Raw genomic sequence first — 19,545 nt, 5'->3', positions numbered from 1 at the left:
ATTGCCACAGGTGTATCAAATGAAGAACCTGGCCATGCAGTCTTCCTTTACAAACATTTGTGAAAGAATGGGTTGTTCTAAAGAGCTCACTGAATTCCAGCGTGGTACTGTAAAAATAATGTAACAGGATGCCACCATTGCAACAAGTCAGTTTGTGAAATATCTTCCCTCCTAAATATTCCACAATCAACTGTACGTGGTATTATTGCAAAGTGGAAGTGTTTAGGAACCACAGCAACTCAGCTACCAAGTGGCAGACCACGTAGAATTACAGAGCAGAGTCGCCAATTGCTGAGGCACATAGGGCTCTATCTTGTGCCACCCACTACCCGCTGCCACTACCCGCTACCCGCAAATTGCGGATTTAGGAACTTCCGCTATCCCTAAACGGTATCTTGCGCCCACGCTACCCGCTATCCATTATGCCGACTCCGTTATTTCCGCCTGGAGGTGTGTCCGTGGGCATGTTTCATGCGCTATCCCTAAAATTGCTATCTTGCGCACACACTTTAGGGAGTTTGAGCTGTTACGAGAGCGCGCCCACGGTCGGACTGATACTGGGACGCTGCCGGAATGGACTGAGTATGTTACTCATATAGACTGTTTAGAGGAAAGACTGTTTTAATTGGACACTTAGGCCAGCACATTTTATTGTTTTATCATAAGCCAGCAGCTGTGCTATATTTTTATTTTTAAGATTTTATTTGCCCAATCTACCTTGTCAATAAATTAGTTTACACATAGTTCCACCTCTGCCTCTTGTGGGTGTGTGGTGTGACCCGGGGATTTTACTCAATCAGTACAACCTTGTGACACGTCCACTTGGACACATGTGGCTCCACCTCCCGAATTAACTCAACTATAATATAATATATATATATATATATATATATATATATATATAAAGCCAACTTGCTTTAGCCTCAGTAGAACCCCTGAGAAAATCTACCTCCCTCTCTCCATCACGGGTTTAGGATTCAGGATAGCGCAGCCTGCCCTTAAAGGCAATGGCACCTGGCACACTCTGGTGTAACTGGCGTAACGCCCAAAACACGCCTATGCATAATATAGCGGGTAGCGCAGGTGTTTTACGGATAACGGGAGGTGCGCAAGATAGCAACTTTTGCGGGGGAACGCCTCTTGCGCAATGCTAAATCCCTAAATAACGGGTTTAGGGACTTTGGCGCAAGATAGGGCCCATAGTGTGTAAAAGCCGCCAACACTCTGCTGAAAACATCAGCACAAAAACTGTGCACTGTGACTTTCTTGGCATGGGTTTCTATGGCCGAGCAGCTGCATACAAGTCTAACGCACACTGCCACTGGACTGTGGAGTGGTGGAAACATGTGCTGTGGAGAACGTTCCCTGCCTGACTGCATTGTGCCAGCTGTAAAGTTTGGTGGAGGAGGGATAATGCTATAGGCTTGTTTTTCTGGGGTCGGCCTCGGCCCCTTAGTTCCAGTGAAGGGAAATCTTAATGCTTCAGCTCACCAAGAAATTTTGCACAATTCTCTGCTTATAACTTTGTGCAAACAGTTGGGGGAAGGCCCTTTTCTGTTGCAGCATGACTGTGCCACAATGCACAAAGCAGCTCCATGAAGGCATGGCTGGGTGAGTTTGGTGTGATAAAACTCGCACAGAGTCCTGACCTCAACCCCATCCAACACCTTTGGGATGAACTAGAACAGAGATTGTGAGCCAGGCCCTCTCATCCGACATCAGCGTCTCACCTCACAAATGCTCAAAGAAAGCTCTATAAAGGAATGGTTGGGTGAGTTTGGTGTGGAAGAACTTGACTGGCCCACACAGACCTCTGACCTCAACGCCATCCAACACCTTTGGGATGAACTACAACGGAGATTGCAAGCCAGGCCCTCTCATCCAACATCAGTGTCTGACCTAACAAAAGGTCTTCTGGATGAATTCTGGATGAATGGGAAAAATTGCCACAGACACACTCCAAAATCTTGTAGAAAGACTTCCCAGAATAGCGGAAGCTGGGGTAGCTGCAAAGGCCTATAGATTTAGAATGGGATGTCAGAAAAGCTCCTGTAGGTGTAAAGGCCGGATTATGGTTCTGCAGACACTCGACACAACGTGCACGCAGTTGCCACGCAGGGCGTGTGTGTCCAACATACCTCTGCAAAACATGCTAAGCAATTCTCCGCCAAAACGCTATGGGGCGCGTTTTTTTTTTTTTTTTTTTTTTTCTGCAGACCTACATACACCCTGTGATGTATGGTCGCTCCTCTACCTGTTGTGGTGCCGGCAGCGCCATTTTTAAAAGGAGCAGCAGTAGATCCAGATCCAGCATGATCCAAACTTTCCAAACAATTTGAAATTAACTGACGCGTCAACATGTGATCACAACAGCAGTTCTTTTAAAAATGACGCTGCCGGCACAACAACTGGACGTGACGCCATAGGGGTGAAATGCTGTAGTTCGGCTGACCAATCATAGCTCTTGTTGTCAGTGGGGGGCCTGTGTTGGGGGCTACGTGGGGTCCACATAATTACAATTTTTCGGAGGTGCGCGGTAAGCAGTAGGCTCCACGGCGGTCGCACAAACCCCGCAAGCTTTGCACAACCCCCGTACGCTCTGCGTACGCAGAAGCATAATCCGGCTTTAATGTGAAGGTGGCCTAATACATTTGTCCATATAGTGTATGTGCACGTTGTATTGCACTGTTCTCACCTTTCATAAGGTTTTTTTCAAGAGACCTAAAGGTGTGGTGCTATAGGACAACTGGTGAACACACAGATATACTACAAGGTAATACACTTCCTGAAGTGTTTCTCATGTGAACTGGATGTGATAAAATGCAAGATTATTAATAAACAGATGAAACCACAAAGGCAGAGGGTAAGACAAACTCACCAGGAAAAGACCCTGCAGCTTCTTATAGTCCTCAATGTTCATCCTGCTCTCGAGGTGTCCCACCTCCATTTTCGTTCCCATGGCTACAGTCCAGACCTGTCAATCAATCTTGACCCAACGCTGTTCCAGTCAAGGTCAGAAAGGCAAACAGTGTGTGTGTGAGCCTGTGCTTAAGATTCACAGTCACATATTACTTTCCCCACATCTCTAGGTGCTACATGTCGAAACAAGATGTTCTCAACTCTCGTAATCCCTTAATAAGGTTCCATATCTGTTTCACAGTGGGTTGTCATGGCACCATAATCTTACAGCAGGGTTACAAGATTCTTTTGTTGGTTCTTTTCACTCTACTCAAACATGTCCGTGTTGAACAGAGTGCAAATGCATTTCATTTTAAATAGAAATTTCCTCAAGCTCAGTGGTTTTCAAAGGCAGAGTTGGGACCCAAAGCTGGGTGCAGATTTAAATGGGTCCCCAAATAATGTCTTAGAAATGGTTACAGGCTGTGTTAGCCTGCCAAAGCACTTCCAGTCTCAGTAATGTAAGGTAAGCAGAATAAAACACTGCAAGGCTAGTTCTTAGTAGTATGAATCAGAAGGTAAGGTTTGATAAATTAGCCTAAAAAGTGACCATAAGATATATTGGGCTCTTAAAAGATGTTCTTTGAGAAAATGTTGTCATGCCATTAATCTCTGCATTGCTAGACTATTTAGACATGTTTATTTTCTTTGATGTTGCCAACTAATGGTGAGAACAATGGAAGAGACTTTTATGTTTCTATAAGGTGAAGAGGTGGTGCACACCTACTGACATTCTATGCAATGCTAATTACAGATGGAGTGAATGTCAAAGCCACTCAGTTTATCCATATTTATCTATATATTTTAAGCTGTATATACATCTCTATAGCATAAGTCAGAGTTAAACAGCATCAAACTGAGATAAAATTCATGAAGATAGCATCTTTAAAGGGATCAAAAAATAATACTTTCCTCCTGAAACAATAATTGAATATTGTTTATTTTGTGGTTGCTTGCCTTATGATCATTGAGTGATCACAGTTCATTCTTTGTGTTACTTATCATTACATCACTGCTGTAAGTAGCTAACAAAATGTAAAGAAGATGCCGAGTATATGCTATAGTAGTAAGGTGAAACAATTAAAGCTAGTAGGCATATTATGAAACATAGAAACTGTATCCACATTATATCACGAAATACATTCCCTTATATTTGATTTGTGAATGTGATAATGACTTCAAATTAAGAGAACTACTACATCCAGAGTTCTTTTGCACCTGGGTTCATTTATTAAAGTGAGATTTCACAGGGATGAAAAAATAAAAATAATATAAAATAAAAATAAAATAGCAGAGGCACTGTGGGAGTTCAGGTGCTTAGTCTTTTGAACATCTGTATTGACATATACATTGCTGTTTGAACAAAGGTAAAAGATATCTGAAGTATTCCCTTTCTATACCAATCACTGAAAGGGGTATAAGGGAGCATGAATTATTTGCATGTAAGGTCTGAAATACAAAGGACTTCTGCTCTCTTGTTCAGCCCCCCGGCTGAGACTGAACTGTTTAATACTAGACAAGATGACTAATGAATACAACACTGTAGAGGGGGTCTTAGTGCTCCTTGTGCTACTTGTCATACTGTACCTTCTTCAGAGGGCGGCTTCTATTTTCTTTGCATTGGCCCACTTTGAGTGTTCATTTAACACTGGCAATTGGCATCACAGGATTTTTATCACATTTATTAGCATTATACTGCCAAATCCTCGCATGAAGTCACAATGTCTAAAAGAAAGGGGTGAAATAAACATCATAAAGTCTGGTAATATTTCTTTGAACTGCATAAGCATGCATTTTTGGAATTTAAACACTGAATGATGACTGACTAAAAGTAAATTATTGGTGCTGTCACTAAAATAGTGCTGTATGGCAGCATACAGAGGTAGGGATAAATGGGATAATAAATCTTGCAGCTCACACATTGATCCACTGCACATACATTTCCATCTGTAGCAGGTATTTTTAGATTGTTTTTGAAAGAGATCTCAAAATTCATTTCATACTTTTTAATAACCACAATGTTAACCTTTTAAAGTATTGCATATTCTGTTGATTTAGTTCTCAACAGACTGTGACACTGTAGGAAGAAAATAATCTTATGTAATGACAGGCTTTAGGGCAGGTGACATCACCAGCAAGTTAGCTGACAGGATAGTCAGTGCATACATATATACTGTATATATACACAACTGACTCAATCACATGTAAATAGCAGAATAGAACAGCTGAGTGCACCATTTCTGTTTTTAAAAATGAGACCTACCACAAGCTTCAATTTCATCCTCAAGGCCCACGTCTGACGTCCACTGCAGACTGCCCCACAGCTCCTGACTTGAGGTAGCGAGGTTGGTTGAGTGGTAACAGTCTGATGATTCAAACTACTTTCCAGTCGTTGTTCAGTCCTGCTGGCCTTGGACGGCTCTGTTTGCAGCACGTTCAACAGATTGTGAGAGCAGAGGGTTCTCGCTTTGTGTCTGGAGGTTGAGTCGAAGCCAGCAGTGTCTAAGAAGCAATCTTCGCCAACACACAACGCAACACACACACTCCCACAGAGAGTTAACTAACTGCCCCCTGAAGTCCAGACAGTGGCAGAGGCCACACAGACTTGCACACACAAAGAGACACAGACGCACACAAACACAATTCTTTTCTTTTATTATCCTTCACTCTCAAAGACTCAGGCTAAGTTTCCTGGCAACCAAGTAGTCAAAAAGTGTTTGTGCGTCCAGGCCGTATTGCTTTGTGTGTACCAATGTATGTGTGTGTGTGTGTGTGTGTGTGTGTGTTACTTCTATTCACAGATTAGGCACCGGAGAGGACCTTATCTTCAAGTATGGTTCACTGAGTGATGTATGCTACACACAGATATACACTCTCCACACACTATAGCTACCGCATAGCCCTACACAATACACAACAAAATTAGGATTCTACAACCAGTCATAAACTTGTGCATGCTTTATAACCACTAAAAATTCCTGACGTGGACCCAAACACAAATAAAAGACACACACAGTCAAAGTTTTATGAGACTATTCAAATCCCTTTGTGAGGACACCCTGTAGGGTCACTCCTCATTCTACTTTTACACACACACTCAAACAGCTAATGAGGGAAAAAAGTAGTCCCAGACGCACATACTTTTTGCCTGTATGAATGCAAGCATATGCCCGCACATGAGGCCATACATTCAATGCAAAACATATTTCCCTCTCCCTCATTCTCTCCTCACTCTCCAGTGACCAAGACCGATTCTTACGTGTGATTTAATGGCCTGGAATAACTTGAATTAACTGATTACAGCGGTCGTCAACGGCGACAGGATCAGAAAATGAGGTCTCAGCAATTTCAATAATAAAGCTTTAAAAATTAACGCTTTCACAATTGGATTACAGCAGTGCGGGTAGGAGCCAGTACAGAGCCCAAAATAGCCCGCCACAAATCCACCATGGAGAATCCACTATTATATAGGGAGAAGAATGAACTTGCTGGAATGGGGGAAATTGGTAGGGATCTAAGTACTGGGAGGAAAGAGGTGCAGTCGAAGAAACAGAATGTAAGGGCAACCAAGTGAAAATGAACCACTTTCACACAACAATGCAAGACAAATCTGAAGCAAGACCCAGTTTTGAAAATCTTTCCCAAATGTTTGAAACTCATTTATTGGGAACACTTTGCAACTCCAAAGCGTTTGTTCAACACACATCGTCATGTCTCGCTGTTCCGAGTCAGAGTGTGAGAGAAATGCTCAGGTCCGTGTATTATATTTACATTTGCTTGAAGGAATGTGTCCGTGGCCACTTTACGGGCCCAGAATAAAAATCAGAGAGTTAGTCAAAGAGAAACAGAGAAAAAAGGCAAAGAAATAAAATGACATTTGCATTCCTATACATTATGGTGAACTTCATACAGGCTATGTAACTGGTCTAAAAGCATCTAACTCTTTATAATCTAATTGTAAATTGTACCATCTTGATAATAATGTACTTAAGAATTAAAGTTCTATTTTCATGTCTATACGGCTAGCAGTTAAAGAGAAAGAAAACATTCTCAAGTACTCCGACACTGACATCATAAATTTGTGATGTCCAGAGCATGAAAGGCATTGATTTGCAATCAAGTACTATAGTACACTTTGTTGTACCGACTTTCTTGGAACTTGCAAGGTCCACTCCTACTTTACTGATTTTCTAAATTTCCAAGAAGACTCCAGAGAAGGGGCGTGAACTTGTTGCTTTCAGTCAAAGGCAAGTGTATGAGCATATAAATACGGCTAGGCAACAGATTTGTGAACACTGTGACATGTTTCCAATCATGACTACACCCTGGAATGGTTTGAAAAAAGTCCTTGCTCTCTGATTCTGAAGCTCTGGCACCAAAACCTGATGTAGACTGCTAATTTTCGGAAAGCTTAAAGATTTTTCATCATCATACTCTATTGTAGCTGCGCTGAAAATATCTTGATGTGATGTGCTATCCATGTTAGGCCAGTCAATCAGAGAAATAAGAGAAATACACCACCAAACAACAAAGTGAAAGATGTACTAGAACCGCAGACCACATTGGCTATAGCTCTTTTCAGGTGGATTTTTTTCTTTGATATAGATTTTTCTGGGCATTTTCTGAAATTTCTTGACTTGACTTAAAAAAATATCAGTTCAGTTAATATTAATATCAAACATTCCTTACCATTCCCACACTTTTAAGCACAAATTATCATATTTTTGCCATACTTTTCCCAGATTTATATAGCACTAAAAAAAAGGGAAATATATAAATGAATGAATCAAAAAGCACAAATGCAGAAATCCAATAAAAGAGCAACACAAAAGAATTGAAATTCTCTGACAATTACTGTCAAACTGATTCACTTTGAACCTCAAACTACCTCATCTCCCATCAAAGCTACAGCATTATAAATTATACGTCCCCATAAAAAAAGTCTTTACAAATTACAAAGCTTCATATCACCTATTCTATGATTTTAAAAAAAAGAAAGTGTGTGCACAGAGCACGGGTCTTCTTAGGCTTTTACACCACAGTCTTGAAGGCCTGCAGTATCATGTTGGTTTGGTGGGTGAGCCGGTTGGCGCTGACAAACACGTTTATTGCCCTGAAAAGGAGCGTGACAGAGACACAAGGGCACACGTGTCAATCATATGGTGAAAAGAAACCATGGCAGAAATATGAGCATTGATCCAGAGCACACTTTGATCTGGCTGGAATGGAGAGTGTAAGGCTCCTGACAATACATGAGAGCGGTGAATCCACAGGAAATGGGTCAATGGAATTATTCAGCAATGGTGGATTTGATGGAAGCTGCCCTGTGATCAAACGACAACCATTTACATGGTAGTGACAGTGTGTGTGTGTGTGTGTGTGTGAGTGAGTGTGTGTGTGTGCATGCATGCATGACTATTTATGTGGTACTGGGTGCATGTGAATAGCTATAGAAAAAAAACGCTATGTGAGGAGAAAAAGGCAAGCAAAAGGAAAGAAAACAGAGAGAGTAAGACAGACAGTGAGACAGACAGCAGTGAGAACTCCTAAAAAGAGAGAATTAAGTAGAAATGCTGTCTTACTTTCCATCTTTGAAGTAGGTTTTGAGAGTGTCGCTGAAGCTCTTGGAGTATTTCACAAACTCTTTCTTCTGCTGTTCCAGAGCCTAACCAATAAATACAGACAGCTTTTCAGCTTCCCTTATTTCACAGGCACTGTGTATTTATATGTGTGTGTGTGTGTGTGTGTGTGTGTGTGTGTGTGTGTGTGTGTGTGTGTGTGTGTGTGTCTGTGTCTGCCATGTGTTCACTTACCCGTCTATTCTGATAGTGGTATTTCCTGAAGACGGTGTTGACTGTGTCTAGCAACTCCTTTATGGCACTGGCAATGTCTCTGTGGATGCGACACACACACACACACACACACACACACGTGAGACAACCACATCTGGAAATCTGTCAGTTTCCATCAGGCAGCGATAGCATGAAACTATGATTCTTTGATCCTGTTCACGTCTCCCTTTCTTCTCCTTTGTTATTCACAAACATCTTTTCACCTTCAACTATTCCTCCCCTCGTCCGCACTTGATCTGCCGTTTCATAACTTAAATTTTTCCCTTTGAATTGATTTAATTTCTAAGCCCTCCACTGGGTAAGTAACTTAAGCAGTGACTCACTGAAAGTATTGAATTTGATCAAAATAATGGCAAAGTGGGCCAAGAATGCAGAAACTCTTGCTTTTTTCCCTTGTGTTCTGTGTAAGAGAGAGTGGGGAGGAGGGGGGTGTGTGTGTGTGTGTGTGTGGCAGTGTAATAAGCTGGCATGCATCAAACTCCATGCCTAGTCCAAAACACAGCAATTCCTACAGTTAATACCAGCATCTATGTGGTCCATGTTTTAATGTTTTTAATAGAGAACTGATTTGATCATCCCGTGTCTGCAAAATCTGCTACTTTGAGTGAACTTGAAAAGAAAAAATAAATAACTACATACATGCACAGATAATACATATATACATATTAAAAAAGAGGGCAAAAAAGAAAGAACCAATTTTCATGACATATGCCAAATCTTCTGGATCTGTGCTATTATTCATTACTTTTCAACATAATTTCAATTCCTATGAGAGCTGCAATTTTTCTGTCACCACAGAAACTCTGGGTATTGAATTTGGATTTAACTAATTTCTATTATACACATACACAGAAACACACACACATGTACAACACACTTTTTACTTGGGTATACCTACTTGTAATTCTAATCTTCACCCTAAATAAAATAAGCTTTTATCAGCCATTGGCTGACATATGGCTGACCAATATATCTTCAAGAGACATTTTCTGGCAAAGTTCTTGTGAAGACTTAGACTGGACGTCACTGGTCTACACATAAACACACACACACACACACACACACACTAATCGTACTTGATGGTCTGTAGGAAGCGTACTCTGTCGTTGATCTCGTCAGGTATTGTGCTCAGGATGTGTTTCAGAGCTCTGGCCCTCTCGTTCAGCTCCTGGAACTCGCCCTCCTGCCTGTCAATCAGGAACTCTGGACCCGCCCACAAGAACAGAACACATATCTCCTAAGTGACAGACATGTCAGCAAACAAAGCTACAGCAGGTACTGAAATAAAGCGATCAGTGTTATATATGGAAACACATAACTACAGTCAGACGGAAGAAATATGCACATGAGCAAGTATACATGTGTGCCAGTGCACATACACACACGTGTGTGTCAAAGTGACAGAGTGACAGTGGTTAGTTTGTCACGAGAAGGCAGGATTAGAACTTGGGCTGCGCCTGGAACTATGCAGGAGGTACATTTAAAATTCATCCAAAGAGTGTGTTCGTGTGTGTGCGTGTGTATGTGAATTCATTACTACCATCAATCACTGTACGCGGCACAGGGAATTCAATTACAGAGGGAAACGAAGGAGCATTTGAGAACAGGGGCAGAAAGTTGATTAGTGGAGACACAGCTCCACCTAGTGGGCAGCTGGGCTAACACAGCGTGATGATGAAAAAAGAAAAAAAAGCTTGGACATCACAAAAAACCAAGCAGCGCTTGGACCATAAGCACTTCGGCCCTGCTGAAATGTCTTTGAGCAACTCAGTGTATCCCTACCAGCTCCAGAAGCACTGGTCTATATGACTTTGTGGTCAACACAAGCAAAAAGTTGGATTTCTTCTTAAGGAATCAATACAATATCACACAAATATGTGAACTGCAGTGGCAGGATGTTACTGTTCACTAATTTTGGAAGCTTTTGTTACAGTTTACCTAAACTATATGCTGGAATTGCTGTGTTATGAAAACTTGATTTCCTAATCCCTCTCCCTTAATGAAGACAATGATCACATCTTTCCCTCTGTTCTTTTTTACAACTTAACATAGCACACACAAATCAATCAATCAATCAATCAATCAATCAATCAATCAATCAATCAATAAATAAAACTACCTTCAACATCATCTGCAGCCATTCGAAGTAGAGACTCGGTGTAGCTGATTTCTAAGTTCTTCTTCTCTAGTATTTTTATGATGATGTCCTGGGTCAGCCCTGGGTTCTCCTTCTCCGCCTTGAGAAACACAAGCACACACACACACACACACACACACACACACACACACACACACACACAACACCTAGTGACTGGGTGTACGTAAAGCACACTGCACTGATAGCAATCAGCACTCGCCTTGCTGTTGTGTTAGAATAACATATCTACAGCAATCTACAAATCAATTCAGAGCTACAACAGTGAAGTCCAAAATTACTTAGAATAGTATGGCTTCGGGCTCCGTGTGCCTGCAGAGTAAAACTTGTTGCGAGAAGAATGGCAGTGCACTCCAAAATCGTAAACAAACTAACAAAAGAAAACTATTATTATTATTTTTTTTTTTTTTTACCTTTATAAAGGCTGCTCGCAAGGTCTGTGCTGCTGATAAGTTGACTTTCTCCAGCTGAAAGTTACATAACACACATACACACACACACACACACACACACACACACAGACACAAACCACGACACACAGACACACATAGACATACACATAGCTTTGCTCTTATCATGGCTCTTCTCCAATCCTGAAATTTCATTAAGTAGAAAGTACATACAATCCAGGCAACTTGCAATATCAAAAGAGTACATTGCATTATTCCATTGTGAAAAGCGTGTTGAGTCTGACTGCATTCTCCATCTAAACCTCAGGGGTATGAAACTCTATTCTGGTATTAGAGAACTCATCACTAGCGCATCCTGGTAGTCCTGCCAATCTACACCCCACATGCTGGCAACTGTATTGGTTTTGACTGACAATCTCAATCTGTACCTCCGTTTCCCATCTTGCTTCACTGAAAGGGTCATAGAAAAGAATATTGCAAAATACAGAGTGAAAAAGTAAACAGTCCGACAAGTGAGATGAACTGACACGAGGATTTTGGCTACAAGTATGTGGCAATTATAGAGTTTGAAATGGTTTCTGAAGTTGGTAAATGTTTGCTGTGATTTGTACTGTGTGTCAGCATTAGAACATAATGGATATGTGCTCTGCATTACAATGAAATCTGGAAATTACAATAAAGTCACACAGAAATAAAGTTTTTATGTGTGCTACCTATTTGTTCTCTTCATAAAAAAGCCCAAATTCAAATTCAGGGTTATTTTTTCTGTACGAATTTGTTTGTGTTTGACTTTATAAATGAGGCACATTGTTTTGTTTTGATGCTATTTTGTTCCTCAAGAATGTACTATTGATTTTCTTTGTCTTGTTATTCTGACGTAACATTTGTTGACTCCCCTGTGTTGCTAACTCCCCTTCTGTGTACTTGATAGTTTTCCATTTTTACACATGTACCTTGTTTTGGGGGGTACTATTTGTCAGCCTGAGACTAGAAATGAAAATAAGCTTTTTCTGTTGCGTGTGGTACAGTACATATGCAGAGAATATTCATTTACAGTAGCACTGTCCCAGTAAGATAAACATAGGGCTGGGTGATATGCCATAAATGTTGTCACAGTGAAATTCATCTTATCAGTCAACACCAATAATATATATTAAATAAATATTATGTCACATTAAATATTACTTTTTGCTTCTGAGAGAAATCTGAAGAAACTAGAGGGCTCATTAAGCTAATCTTCTTTAGTGTACCAGAACAATACATTGTGTAGTTCATTTGTGTGGTGTGTGTCTCCCTGCTTGTAACTGACTGTGCAACCAAGACCTTTCTCTATTCCTGCCGCATGACTGGTATTTGTGCATCCATCACAGAAGATAATTATGTGGAAATTTATGGACTTTTTATTGGATATTTTTTACATTTATATTGAGGAAAAATACACTGTGATAATTTTTGTTATTGTTTTATTGTCCAGCCCTAGATAACATACAAAATGAATAAAGATGAACTCTATCTAAATGCATGTGTAAGCAGAACAAAGACAAATGAACACACACAGTCCACATAACTTTCTCATTAGGACAGTGAAACAAAAAAATAAATACCATGGAACAACAATCACATATACAAATGCTAACCACATGGTGAACTAATGATAATACAACATCTCTGGTCAATTCACTGTGTAAATTAACTAATTAACTGTGTATGTGTCTCATTCAGGCTTGATTGCTATCACACCCTGCTCTTTTCTTCCCTTCCTGTTATTCATAACCCCCACCCTCTCTTCATTTGTAATTAGGCTGGTGGCATTCCTATACAGCTAGGGTGTAACCCAAAAAACACTCCATCCTCTCACTCACTCACTCACTCACACGATCACGATTAGACACACACGCGCACACACAAACACACGCGCGCGCGCGCGCGCACACACACACACACACACACACACACACACACGCGCACACACACACACACGCGCACACACACACACACAGAAAATCTGATTCATAGTCAAACTGCACTTGCACGGTCACAAGCAATAACATTTTCCCAATGTGCTTGTGCAAAGGAGCTGTGCTTGTTTTCTTAATGTTAACTTTAAATCTGTATTCTTTACCTGGTTAAAGACTGGGTACATCACAGTATAGAGAGCCATGGAGACCATCGCGGTGGTATCGGCTTCATTCTTCATGTCTTCCATGGTCATCCTTGACCAGTCAGTGTGTGTGTGTACCAATGCAGGTTTCACTGCATTCAATCACTCACAGAGAGTGACAGAATGGGAGCAGACAAGGACCTGAAGAGGAGAGGAGAGGAGAGGAGAGGAGAGGAGAGGAGAGGAGAGGGAGAAGAGAAAATCAGGAATTCCTTTCCTCCAATAAATTTTAGGTATATTTAGAACGTCTTTTAAAAAGAAAAAGATGTAAGACAATTTCACTGATCAAAGGTGCAGATGAACTTTTATGACAGTCCCCATAAAGAATGCTTTGTCTCTTACTTATCAACATTGCAGCTGGTTGCAATGTTAACCATAGAGCTCGTTCATGGCAATCTCTTGCCCAGAAAAAGAAAATCAAATATGTGTCTCCATTTTTTTATTTATATGTATGCATATTACTCTGTGGATAACCTTTCATATAACACACAAGCATTTATAATTATAGGAAAGGCATAATACATATAAAGCCCACTGCTTACTGTGCTTTTGTAAACCATGGCGGCACAACAGGTATGAGTTAAACTCAAGTAAGACATGCCCTCTTCAGTATTATTATCCTAATACAAATCGGTGAGTAATCAAAGCATGCTGGCTGGCATACAGTGAATTTATACATCACTCACGTCAAAACACAAGCCAATAATAACAGGAACGATGATACATCTTTAGCACTGTCACTGGCGTGTGCTCTGTCTCTACACACACATGCACACACACTAACACACCTGTGACTGACACCTCTGGGACCTGTTCATCTTCCTCACCCATTGTCTATTGTGTTACACCTACAGTGTCCAATGTGGACACATTCTTCATTCAACATAGCACACAACAGATAACTTATAGCATAGATTACTGCATACTATGGGAGGGCAAGGACACTGACTGACACGCCATCACTGTGTGTGTGTGTGTGTGTGTGTGTGTGTGTGTGTGTGTGTCCTCACTGAGATTCCAATGAGTCACTGCCAGCATACTTTACAATATGACTGAGTTCCGTTCCAACACCTACTATTAGCAGGGTGTTTAGCTGAATGAAAGTTTGACTGAACACACTGCTCCTGTAGCAGCTTACAGAGTGTAGTTATATTAAGTATAGTATAGATTAGACCTTATCTTTATAGTTAGGGAGAGAGATTAATCATATAATCATATGTGGCAAGATACTTAGGTAGGTCACCAACTAGTCAAAATGCAGTCCAATCTCAAGGAGACAAAAGTGCCGGAGAGCATCTAATTACAAATTAACCTCTAATGACAGGTGTTCAAAATCAGTCAACATTAACTGAACTATCAGTGCTTGTAACGTGACGCTGCATCTCTCATTGGACTCTATCATGCAGCATAGGCCTTCAGCTTCCTGCATGGTAACATTTCAGTGGAAACACAGTCAAATTCTGGCTAAAGAGAATGACTTTGCACTAGCTCACCACTTAAAGCAAATGGGCCATGGGCTTGGAGACTGGAAAATTGCAAATCTCATGTCTTCAATTTGTCCCTTGATTATTATTATTGGTGCAATGTAGGCTTTATTTACACTGGAGTAATTTCCCTTGAATTATTTGACCAGACCATTAGACATTGTCCTGTGCCTAGTACACAATTAAGCAGACTATAAAAGACTGCAGACTGTAAAAAGGTCACAACCCAGTAGTTTTGCATGTCTGGCTCATTTCCATCTGGCTACTTTACCATTGAGCTCAAAGCCACCAATACACTTACCGCTGTCTGACAGTGACCTGCCTAATGTGAGGGCATACTAAATGACATTGAAAGGATTTAGGCTCCAATTCAGTGAGGGTTTGAAAATTAAAGAATATACAACCTGGCTTGTGTCATGGTGGGAATCAGAGAGAGATAAAAGCATTGTGTATGGGTAGGGATGTCACAAGAATCAATACTAAGTGAATACCACAATTTATACGATGATAATAGTGCTAGTGTTTCTGATATCAGCACTATCAACAAAAATTCACACCTTACTCTGTAACTCAGTGTTCTTACTCGAATGTAGCCTGAGCATATCTTTCAAAGCGCTGAAAAAGTTGCCGTCATGTTAGGACTGTCAATCAAAATGAGATGAACTGATCATACCATTGTATTTATTGTGACAGCAGGACTTTTCATATACTTCCTCTAATTTTTGTTGAGCTGCTTTAACTCACTACTATGGACGACTATGGGCCATCTAATGCTTTATTTGTACCTTGTATTTGTACTCTAGGTTAGGCTGTATGCCGACACACTTGAATCTGATCACTTGTTAATGTTATATTAAGTTTATGACAAAAACAGTGTGTGTTGAATAGGATTTCTGTTGTTTGTTGTGATACTGAATCAGGTACTGAGAATTGTGGAATTTCACTGGTGGTGGAATTGCCAAATTTCTGGTATCATGACATCCCTACAATTTCTCCATTTATTCTCCTGGCCTGTAATTCACGCAACATGCCGTCTACCATACTTTATTGTGGGTGACACAAACATGAGAGGTGCAGCTCTACTGTCCAACACAAGTCTGTCACACGAACTCCCTGACTGAAATTCATGTTGGTGATGAACAGGGATTACAAAATGACTCTTACTCCTCTTGACTTACCTGCGAGCTTCTGCCGGAAAATCCAGGGCGAGGTACCACTGGAGAAAGGTGGTGTGCCGGTGAAACGGAGATAAATAAGGTAAGGAAACAAACAATAGCTTTGTGTCGTTGGGGTTAGCCAGCTAGGTTAGCAGCTTTGGGCAGGTGAACAACTCCGTCCTTAGCTAACTATGTTGCTAGCTCTGTCTTTGGAGGCAAAACCGTCGTAGCTACCGTAGCGTTGGAAACGTTGGAAAATTAGAAGAGTTGTTTCGGTATTGTTGGCTGTAAAAAGGCTATGAAATTGTCGGCTACCTCTGTTGTGGTTGATATCTCATTCAGGAAGTTTTCTGCATGACAAAACGGTAGCCAAAGGCAAACCCAGGGCTGGAGTGGGCGGGGTTTATTAGCTGTCAGTTGGTATCGCACGAAAGGACGGTTGTAGTTCTCTTGGCAAATTCTCCTCAATGCTTTATCATTGCGAGGTTGGTTACAATGGACTACAAATCCCAAACACCTATTCACTCATCTGTGTAGCTCTCCGTTTTCTACTTCCGTGACGCTTTCGCCTACAGGGAAGGGTGTGATGGACATTGGCATCTCGTCACTTTGTAGGGTAAAGGAAACATAAATAAGTATTTGGTGTTCGGCTTTTTTGAGAAAACAGAGTGAAATAACGACAACTAACGAGCTACCAAAATGACAATAGCAGAAACAAAGATGTTGTGCGGAACAAAAAGATTGTTCAGTTTAAAAAAAAAAAAAAAAACCTTCCTCTCAAAACCGGCAAAGTCTAAAACCCTATAACCGTTGAAAATCAGAACTGTGAACAAACTTGACATCTAGCTAAATTTGCGTAACGACACCGTAACCTTTTACTAATTTTAACTCTTATTTTACAAATGCTAGCAGTAGCATTAAACAGTCAACATTAAGCTTGACTGCTTCGTCAGTGAAGTCTATTGTGGGTAATAAGACAAAACATGAAGCTGCCTATGTTTCTCAGTGGTTACTTGGCGAATTACAAACCAGTTTCAAGGTGCGTACTGCCACCTGCTATTGAGCGGCAGTCTGAGGATGGAAGTGGGACGGAGTGAAACCTCTTGTTTCGCATGGATACTCTCTGGTAGACGTTCATTGGACCAATCGGGTGTGAAGAGGGCGGGGTCTGCGGCGAGCGAACCATCAGCGAGCTGCTGCGGTGGAGAAGAACAGCAGAAAGAGGGACCGCACGCAAGCCTCCTCTCCCTACCTGCCGCCGTCAAGTCGGTAAGACCCGTTTTATGCAATACTGATACACACATAGTAATCTGTAATAACCTTAGCAGCGTAAACCTCAACTGCTCACTGCGAGAGCACTTGCGATTTAAAGATAATTATTTTTTGTTTTTATCATAGATTGTTTTATTAAGGTGCAGGAAAGAGATTTATTTACTTTCAAAATAGGCAACATAGCCAAGAGTGGGTTTGATGGAAATGTGTAATATGTTTTCCTTATGTTACAGTCAACATGTGTTGGATTTTAATAAGGAAGGGGAGGGGAAGGGGTGCACACACAAAATATTGGCTGGATCTATATATATATATTTCTTTAAGCCTATTGATTATAGCCATTACCCGTGTGTACAACACCCAAGGCCATTTCATTTCATCAGAGCTCTATGGTCGCATTGCTTGTTGTTGTTTTTTTTTTTCTCTGTGAAAACAACCCGAGGCATTGCAGTGGGTTTCTTGTCCTTGAAATAAAGGCAAAGGCGCAACGTGTGTGAATTAACGAGGCGGACTGTAGTAGTAGTCCTACCTTATACCCACCCCACCCCATACACATACGCACATACACACACACCTGCTGGAGGAATAACAAATGAGTGGTGTGTGTGCGTGTGTGTGTTTGTGTGTGTGGTCATGGTGGAGGTGGTGAGGTTTTCTGCTGTGATAGAGTGCACAAATTCATCAGGTTCAGAGAGCTGACTGAGGGGAAAAAGAGAGAAACTGAGAATTTAGCGATTTTTCAGGAAATATAGGCCCTCTCACAAAGCTATAAGTCTTAAAATTGAAAACTATAAAATACAAATATCACAGTAAAACTACAACTCATCAGAATATATAGAGATGCCACATGCGATTTTAAAAAATACTATTAAGGTCAATTAAAACCCATTATTTTGCACCATAGACACACTATGAACATTATAGAACATTATAGTGATGTTTTGCCTTCAGGGTACCAAATATTAATACAAATCAGTTTTCTTCAAAATTTCCCTCTCCAGTCTATCTCTCATTGTCTCTCTAGCCACCCTCTCTTTATCTCTGCAACAAAGATAATGAATTCCTCAGTCCTCATCTGGGCCAATAGTCCCAGCAGCACTGCTATTCAGAAAAATAGAACATCACTCTTAATCTTAATCTCAATGTATTAATCCCATATGCATCCATATCACTGGGTATTCTTTGCTGATAGCCTTCTGTTGCCTTCCTACGCTCCAGTAGTGTGTGTGTGTGTGTGTGTGTGTGTGTGTGTGTGTGCGTGTGCGTGCATGCTGCTGATTCCCAGTAAGCACTGCATTAATTGCATTTCAATAATTAAATGTCTTTCAAATCAGCCTTGCGAAACAAAATGAGAGGGGAGAGGCAACAGACTGACTTTGAACACAGCTCCCATTCTGTACCCTCTGAGTATGAAATGTGTGTGTGTTTGTGCATGTATGTATGCATGCATGTATGTGTGTGCCTATATGTCAGTCAATCTTGCTTTTCCTGCTGTGACAATAGTGAGAAATCAGTCTTAAGTACTGCAGTAGTCCATCGTCGCCTAGATGTGCCTTTGCTTGTGTCAAACCTGTTATGTGCTGCAGTATGAAGGAGAGAAATGTCTGAGTTTTATCTGTTTTATGCTGATCTACCTTTATACTAAGCAGCGTTCTTGAATTTGCACTAGCAGACCAAAAGATGTGGTGGCAAAAAGGCACATAGCTGGTAGTGAGCCACCACCAATTCAAGCAGAAACATCATAATATTTTCCAGTATTAAGTAGTTTTAATACCTTGAAAGACTTGGAATTCATGCTGTTTCTACCAGTGCGCTAGTGTAACATATGTTTTGAATTTCTATCATTTTACCAAGGCCTATGCTAGCTTTAAGAATTGGCAAACTCAACAAATAAAAGGTGGATGAAGTGGGTTTTCTCTCCACTACATCCCTGCATGGACAAGTATGACTCATGCCGAACAACTAAATGAAAAAATATATATATATATTTTAAAAGGTATACTGCAGTTTTGCTGGGCGTTAACACAGTGGAACTCTATGCTGAGGTGCACCAGCATTGCTTAAATATGCAGAATGAAACAGAATGGAAGAAGTTG

The 19,545-nt window shown here is 40.8% G+C and overlaps 3 protein-coding genes across 4 annotated transcripts in view; 1 reads left to right on the top strand and 2 right to left on the bottom strand.

Moving 5' to 3' along the window:
• The window catches only part of LOC115370262 (WD repeat-containing protein 49-like), a 42,780-nt gene extending 39,821 nt beyond the window's left edge, over positions 1 to 2,959 (bottom strand). Inside the window, exon 1 of the mRNA XM_030067198.1 lies at positions 2,879 to 2,959. Within this exon, the coding sequence (XP_029923058.1) occupies positions 2,879 to 2,959 (81 nt within the window). The remainder of the gene's footprint in view (positions 1 to 2,878) is intronic.
• Positions 2,960 to 6,592: 3,633 nt separating this feature from the next.
• Positions 6,593 to 16,580, bottom strand: pdcd10a (programmed cell death 10a). The gene is made up of 8 exons (XM_030067553.1): positions 16,199 to 16,580; positions 13,498 to 13,677; positions 11,379 to 11,432; positions 10,930 to 11,047; positions 9,887 to 10,013; positions 8,772 to 8,850; positions 8,541 to 8,623; positions 6,593 to 8,071 (listed from the first exon to the last, which is right to left on the bottom strand). The coding sequence occupies exons 2-8, from the start codon at positions 13,585 to 13,587 to the stop codon at positions 7,990 to 7,992; spliced, it is 633 nt and encodes a 210-aa protein (XP_029923413.1). The 5' UTR covers positions 13,588 to 13,677; positions 16,199 to 16,580; the 3' UTR covers positions 6,593 to 7,989.
• Positions 16,581 to 16,751: 171 nt separating this feature from the next.
• serpini1 (serpin peptidase inhibitor, clade I (neuroserpin), member 1) overlaps positions 16,752 to 19,545 on the top strand; it is a 29,725-nt gene continuing 26,931 nt past the window's right edge. Inside the window, exons 1-2 of one of the 2 annotated variants that reach the window (XM_030067783.1) lie at positions 16,752 to 16,793; positions 17,308 to 17,446. Coding sequence is in view for 1 of the 2 variants with exons in the window: in XM_030067781.1 (XP_029923641.1) it covers positions 17,255 to 17,446 (192 nt within the window). In the remaining variant the exon portion in view is untranslated. Of the gene's footprint in view, positions 16,794 to 17,149; positions 17,447 to 19,545 lie in introns of those variants that run through there. The other variant, XM_030067781.1, reaches the window with a different exon arrangement.

The sequence above is a fragment of the Myripristis murdjan genome, chromosome 13 (genome assembly GCF_902150065.1).
Source record: "Myripristis murdjan chromosome 13, fMyrMur1.1, whole genome shotgun sequence".
NCBI lineage: Eukaryota > Metazoa > Chordata > Actinopteri > Holocentriformes > Holocentridae > Myripristis > Myripristis murdjan.
The sequence above is the reverse complement of the archived record's forward strand: the minus strand, read 5'-3'. Positions and strand labels throughout refer to the sequence as shown.

Excerpts from the sequence above, each read along its gene's own strand:
- pdcd10a (XM_030067553.1), bottom strand. The coding sequence starts at position 13,587 with ATGACCATGGAAGACATGAAGAATGAAGCCGATACCACCGCGATGGTC. Across the intron at positions 11,433-13,497 it reads TGTACCCAGTCTTTAACCAG|CTGGAGAAAGTCAACTTATC; the intron begins GTAAAGAATACA and ends TGTAACTTTCAG. Across the intron at positions 8,624-8,771 it reads ACCACTATCAGAATAGACGG|GCTCTGGAACAGCAGAAGAA; the intron begins GTAAGTGAACAC and ends TTTATTGGTTAG.